Below are 7,235 nucleotides of genomic sequence, written 5' to 3'. Positions count from 1 at the left end.
CGCAGAGACTCGAGGAGAAGAACTGAGGAGCGAGCCCTGATGAGCAGAGACTGAAGGAGAGGAGACTGAATGCAGAGAGACAGCGAGGCAGATGAGAGAGGAGCTGAGGAGAGAGCCTGATGAGAGAACTGAGAAATGAGAGAGAACTGAGGAGAGAGAGCTGAAGAGAGAGACTGATGAAAGAGACCGAGAGGTAGGACCGAGAGAGACTGCAATGAGAGAGACTGAGGAACAGAGAGCTCTGATGAGAGAGACTGAGGAGAGAGACTGATGAGAGAGGGATGAGAGACCCTTGGATACTGTGCTATGATGGTCAAGCTGGATCACTCGGTTTGTGTTTTACACATGTGATTACAGATATCGCAGCACTTTGTTGCTATGCATTGCTTTTTGAACATCCTGCCAATGGTAGGGTCGAACTACGTCAATCTACCAGGCATGTAGGTCAATTTAACACAGACATCAATAACAAGATAGATCCTATCTCTAAACATTGTACTAAATACATATATAGCTGCAGACAAATTCGCTTTGCGAAAGATAAGAACTTGATATCAAATGATATTAGCTATGATTATAGCCAGATTAATTAGTGATAAAAAGTTATTAATGTTTCACTCATAGTGTCAATAGTGTTTCATAGAGGGCACTGTTGTTGAATGTGACTTGGGTTACTCACCAAACATCCTTCCTGCTTGTCTGTCACCCGGACCTTTCTTCATCTTGATATCCTTGCCATCACTGCATAAGTAAAACCTAGAATGCAATGTGTTGCTACATGCAAACTCTCCTAATTCTATAGTTATCCCATATAATCGTAACTTTAGGTCCCAGCCGGGAACACTAATCAAAGGAAAGTCTGCGGGGCAAGTTGAAGCCAAAAATCATCTGCTGCATTCAAACACAAACGCACTCCGATATTCGATGCATTTATTTCCAAACTTTGATTTCTTTGTCTCTCTCTCCCCATCCCTCTATACACAGTGTCACACGCACGCACGTACGCACGCACGACCGCACGGCACACAATACCTCACACGCACAAGTAGCACTGCATAAACCCACACACGGCCGCACGCACCAATCCCTGCACACGCACAAAGTACACCTGCATTAAACCCACAGCCACGCACGCAGGCCACGCACGCGCCACGTACACACACCACGCGCGACAACCCCCACCCACACGCCACACACACACACACACACACAAGTAAACGTGAGATAAAGTGTGCCAGGCCGTCTACTCTGATCGGCGCTCCGCTCACCTGAGGTTTGGCTTCTTTAAGGGCACCTTCTCCAGACGAGAGGCCCCGCGCTTGCTCTTCTCCAGTTCCGCAAGGGAGCCAGGCAGCAGCTCTCTCTGACAGAGCTATCAGGTCCTCGGCTCCGCACGAGGTTTTGTTTATACGACATATAGTTTATTTCCAAAAGTACTATATATTGCTAGCAATTGGATTTTACACCAATGTCAACAATATCAACTGTAAAGGTAACAAGGACGCTGATGTACAAAAGTAGTCTCTGCCTGCGACACCAGGCGTTGCCACGACAACACGTCATAACTCGCGTGACGGACTTGCGTTGCGTAACCAGCGTCATCATTCGCACGACGCTCAACCGTTTGGTCCTGGCCAACACATCCGTCGCGGGACGACGCGCGTGTGTGCGACGCGCACGCGCGCCGCGCTCACCAAAGCGAGCTCAGTTTGTCGAGTCGGTCTCGCGGGCTTCCAGCCAGAAGCTAGCCTCGTGAGTCTGTCAATGCATGCCGCTCGCTCCATCACAAACCCCCGCGCGTGCGAGGAACTGCCGCGCTCAGGCTGTGGCGAGGGGGAGCAGACCGCTCAACGACCTCTGCAACACGGAGAGGTCACGATCGATTCAACCGCTGCGCGTCGGTTGTTCACGACGACGACTTTAATATCGGTAAGCTAACACACCTGTCTACAAAGGCATTTTTGCAACAAAGGTCACGCTCCGAATCAGCGCTGCGAATGTCGGATCGTTTCACGGGCGACGACGACTTAATTATCGGAAACGCTAGCAGACACGCTGTCCTACAAAGGCATTTTGCAACCAGGTCATCGCTCGATCCAAGCGTCTGCGTGTCGTCGTTCACGACACACGACTTATCGGGACGACTCTAGCAGACACCTTTATATAACAGACACCTGTCTACAAAGGCCAAGGCTGCGTGTCGGGGGTTAATGGTTGTAACCCATCGGACACCTCTATAGAGCAGAAACCTGTCTACAAAGGCCAATTTGGGCATTCTGCGATTGGTGGTTAATGACAGCGACTCAGCGGAAATGCTAACGGACTCCTCAGAGACACCTGTCTACAAAGGCCACTTTTCACATTTCGCATCGACGGCTACTTATAATGGTAGGGGCTCAATTATATATGCGTTAATGCTAGCAACACCTCTCATATAACGGACAACCTGCCTACCAAAGGCCACTTTTCACATTTCCGTTGAGCGGCAGACTGGCAGTTATATGGTGTAACCACTCTGTTGAATGGACACCTGTCTACAAAGGCCAATTTCGCAATTCTCTCGAAATCTCTGCAGTCATAATCGTGAAAAGCATGTCTACAGAACAAATACTCGTCTATAAAGGACACTTTTTAGCATTTTAGAATGACCCTTAATACAGGGTCTGACTGTGCATCGACCTCATCGATTCTATTAACTGTTCATTGTTCTTATCGAGTTTTATATCGAGTCGATCGTACGACGACCGCGGGGGGCGACGACACTAGGGGGCGCACCTGTCTCTGGTTTGGTGTCAGGTGCATTTAGCTGCAATAGCAGGGATGTTGACACTCTCTAGCAGGCTCTCCAGGGACTCCTCTTCTTTTGAGTAATCCTACAGAGAAGAAAGAAAGGCTGTGTTAGAACCGTAAGAGACACGGAGAGAGAGAGAGAGACAGGGAGAGAGAGCGAGAGAGAGAGAGAGAGAGACAGACGGAGTGAGGGAGGGAGAGAGAGAGAGAGAGAGAGCTGGATACAGATGAATAAAAACACATACAGTCACGCATGGACGCACGCGCAGCGCTACGCGCACGCAACGCCCACGACACACACGCGCGCGGCACTGGCGCACAGCCGCACGCACTCAGCCCGCACACGTCACCACCGCAGCACCACCACATCGCACACACACACACACAACCTGGTAGCAGCGTCTTGCAGCTCGCACAGCGGATGCTTGCACCTTGTCTCCCCCCTCGCTCCTCCTCCCTCCTCCTCGGCGCTCCCACTGCAAGTGGAATCGCCCCCCAGCTCCTGCGGCGCGAGCGCGCCGCCGCCGCCGCCGCGCCGCCGTCGCGCGCCGCCATTAGCGCGCGCGAGCTCCAACAACGCGCGAGAGCGTCGACAGACAGCGGGGGAGCTGTGCCTGCAGAAGCCGCGCGTGACGCGACGCAGCAACGCCGCGACTTGCCGGCGCCGCCGCGGCGCCTGCCAGCGCCGGCGCCCGAACCTGCGTGCGAAGCCGTACTCGTGGTCAGCGAGGCACGACAGCGTGCGTTCGCGCGGCGCACTCGACGCGTAGGCGTGCGCGCGCGCCGCCGCGTGCCGCAGGAGGCCGGCGGCGATCGCGCGAGCGTGCTCGCGGTCCAGGCAGCCGCCGCGCCTCGCTGCTCGGCGGGCGCGGGGCGCCGGACGGCGCGGGGCGGCGTGATGTCGGCGTCGCCAGACGCGACTGGCAGCGTGGAGACGATGCACCTCCGTTAGCGGCGGTCGCGCGATCGTCTACCGCGCAGCAGCAGGCCTGCAGCAGCTTAGCGACAAAGCTCGGTCCGGCAACAAAACCGCGCAAGGGGGCGCCACGCTCGCATGAACACTCAGTCCATCACCAGGCGTGTGTAGGCTACACACCACCGCCAGGGGGCCCACTTGCAATTACACACTCGATCCATCAACTGCCTGTGCAACACAAAACGGCGCAGGGGGCCGCCACTCGATTAAACAAGCTTCGTCCAATCAACTGCGTGTGAGCACAACACACCGCAGGGGGCGCGCCACCTCGTATTAACAACTCGTCCATACACGCCGGCTAGTCGACAACACACCGCCACGGGGCGCACTCTCACAGAGAACCACTCGTTCATCAACCGCGATGTAGGCATACAACACACCGCCACCCGGGAGCGCCACTTCACATTAACACCGTCTCCATCAACCGCGTGTAGCTACACAGCACCGCGCAGGGGCGCGCCACTTCGGCATTAACAACTCGTCCATCAACTGCGTGTAGCTGCAAACCACCGCCAGGGGGGCGGCCCACCTTGCAGTAACCAACTCGCCGATCACTGGTGTAGCTGCAACACACCGCCCAGGGGGCGCCATATTCACATTAAGCGACTCCGACCGGACAACCAGAGCTAGGAATAAGCGTCCGACGGCGCTGACGTACGCTTTCACATCAGCGCCCCCACGCACAGCAGCTGCAACATGGCCGCCTTGAACGCGAGCAGTTCGGCACGGACGCGTACGCCATCAGGTTGGGATGCGCGCCGTGACAAGTGAGCATCCGAGGTGTCCGTCGCGCTCGCCCTCCTCTGCCGAGAGGTCGTGTTGGTTAGCCGGATCTATAGACTTTATACTATGCTAAACAGCCCTTCTCACATGATCTTTACTATCTTAAACACATCACGATTTGTATCTCTTATCACAAAAACTATACAACACTTTACAACACTTTCATCAAAGACTGTACAACAGTTTACAACATGCTCATCACAGACTATACAACACTTTACAACACTTTCATCAAAGACTGTACAACAGTTTACAACATGCTCATCACAGACTATACAACACTTTACAACACTTTCATCAAAGACTGTACAACAGTTTACAACATGCTCATCACAGACTATACAACACTTTACAACACTTTCATCAAAGACTGTACAACAGTTTACAACATGCTCATCACAGACTATACAACACTTTACAACACTTTCATCAAAGACTGTACAACAGTTTACAACATGCTCATCACAGACTATACAACACTTTACAACACTTTCATCAGAGACTGTACAACAGTTTACAACATGCTCATCACAGACTATACAACACTTTACAACACTTTCATCAGAGACTGTACAACAGTTTACAACATACTCATCACAGACTGTTACAGACATGGACACAGACATAGATATAGTACAGACGTTACACGCCAGCGACCTTGACACTGACCTTGAGGCTGTCGAGCAGGGCGTCCGCGACAGCACGCGCAATCATCATGGCGGTCGGCGCCGCGAGATCGGCCAATTGCACGCAGACGCGCCGCAGCGCGTGGTGCAGCGGCTGGCACGTAGATGGCGCCAGCGTGCGGACCGTCTGCTGCACGAGTGCGGAGAGCGAATGCAGGTGCGCGCCCCACAGCTTCCGGCTGTTCACCGCGACGCACGTCTCTTCCTCCGACAGCTGCTCTCTTGTCTGTATCGGCAGCGGCAGCGGGAGCAGCTCGGCGAGCAGCGTGACGCCGGAGTAGATCGAGCGCGGCGCGGCGAGAACGAACGCGAGCACCTCGCGCACCATCAGCGTCCATAGACTGCCGCTGAGCGCCTCGTGCGACTCCACCTCCTGCAGCGTCGGCTGCGTGAACGCGAGCAGCACGCCGACGGCGCCCGTCTGCACGCGCTGCGCGTCGTCGGCCGTCACCCCCGGCAACGGGCCGCAGCAGAGCGCCGCGTGCGCGCGCAGGAGCGCGGCGAGCGCGGAAAGGTCGCGGAACTCGACCCCGCGGCTGCCGATCAGATACGCGAGCATGTGGCGCAGGACGGCGAGCAGCGGGATCGCCATGGCGACGAGCATCTGCCCGCAGACGAGCGACGCGCTCTGTTGCCACGGCGATATCTTCTCGTCGCTGATCGACTGTAGGATGGTGAGCAGCATGGAGAGCACGTCGTGTCCGAACAGCTGCACGATCGCGTACTTGTACTTCAGCTCCTCGGTGGTGCCATCTAGTGGTGGAAATAGGAATTATAAGTTATAGATTACCCACACACCGGCAATATTTCACATTCTACATCATACAGTCAAAACCAACATCTTTGTAGAACACATGCCTATATATATATATATATATATATATATATATACTCTATTCGCAGGACCGCCAACGAGTTACTTGTGTACACGATTTGGACACAGGAAAATTGCACTCATCGGAGGATTACTATCTGCTTCGGGATTGATGCTCGGCTACGTTTCACACAGCCTCTTCTCATTATACATCACGTTTGGTGTAGTCGTAGGTAGGTTACAGCCACGGAAACACAATTAACCACTTGTCGGTAATTACCTGACTGCCCTATCAAAACAGAGCCGCCTAATCTTTATTGCATCTTTATTTTGCAAGAACTTAATTATTTCTGGTTAATAAGACGGGGTACCGTATAGGCCTGTATAATATATAATACCCATGCAGCAGCAGTAAAGTAATTGAGCAATGGGTGATGCTCGGTGTACTACGGTAGCCATTGAGCGTATATTTAAATATATATATATATATATATGTAGCTAATATATATATATAATATATTACAGGTTTGACTGTGTTTGACATCGAAATGGTCTTTCTCTAGATGTAAAAAAACAACAATGTTTTGTTTACTAGATAAAAAGAAGTAAACCACTCTGCCAAGAAACCAGGAGGCATCGCACCCACATGGCCGGTCAGCAGCAGATAATGCGCGTTGCCTAGGTAACAAGGACTCGCGTTGCCTAGGTAACGAGGACTCGCGTACCTCCTGCGCCGCGCGTCGGCGGCACGCACGCGTGCTTCATCATGCGCAGCACGGTGACGACACCTGGTGGCAGACTCTCCAGCTGCTCGACGTACTGCTTTAGTTCCTTTGCTAGCTGCTCGGGGGCGCTGCTAGCGGTCAGCGAGGGAACTCGGCGCACAGGCAGGATCCATTCCTTTAACACGTCCGCTTTAGTAAAGGCATCTGTGAACGACAGACCACAGAGAGATGGTAGACAGATGGTAGACAGACCACAAAGAGATGATAGACAGATGGTAGACAAACGACAGAGATGATAGACAGATGGTAGACAGAAGACAGAGATGACAGACAGATGATAGACAGATGGTAGACAGACGACAGAGATGATAGACAGATGGTAGACAGACGACAGAGATGATAGACAGATGGTAGACAGACGACAGAGATGATAGACAGATGGTAGACAGGCAGGATCCACT

General features: G+C 53.1%; 2 protein-coding genes across 2 annotated transcripts in view; both read right to left on the bottom strand.

Annotated features, from left to right (window-relative positions):
- The window catches only part of LOC106812609 (protein virilizer homolog), a 4,140-nt gene extending 2,772 nt beyond the window's left edge, over positions 1-1,368 (bottom strand). Inside the window, exons 1-2 of the mRNA XM_014816515.1 lie at positions 1,269-1,368; positions 680-741 (exon numbers count right to left, since the gene is read on the bottom strand). Coding sequence (XP_014672001.1) covers positions 680-722 — 43 coding nt within the window. The 5' untranslated portion in view covers positions 723-741; positions 1,269-1,368. The remainder of the gene's footprint in view (positions 1-679; positions 742-1,268) is intronic.
- Positions 1,369-5,191: 3,823 nt separating this feature from the next.
- LOC106812608 (protein virilizer homolog) overlaps positions 5,192-7,235 on the bottom strand; it is a 15,052-nt gene continuing 13,008 nt past the window's right edge. The window contains exons 13-14 of the mRNA XM_014816514.1: positions 6,775-6,978; positions 5,192-5,988 (exon numbers count right to left, since the gene is read on the bottom strand). Coding sequence (XP_014672000.1) covers positions 5,192-5,988; positions 6,775-6,978 — 1,001 coding nt within the window. The remainder of the gene's footprint in view (positions 5,989-6,774; positions 6,979-7,235) is intronic.

The sequence above is a fragment of the Priapulus caudatus genome, unplaced genomic scaffold (genome assembly GCF_000485595.1).
Source record: "Priapulus caudatus unplaced genomic scaffold, Priapulus_caudatus-5.0.1 Scaffold666, whole genome shotgun sequence".
Lineage (NCBI taxonomy): Eukaryota > Metazoa > Priapulida > Priapulimorpha > Priapulimorphida > Priapulidae > Priapulus > Priapulus caudatus.
The sequence above is the reverse complement of the archived record's forward strand: the minus strand, read 5'-3'. Positions and strand labels throughout refer to the sequence as shown.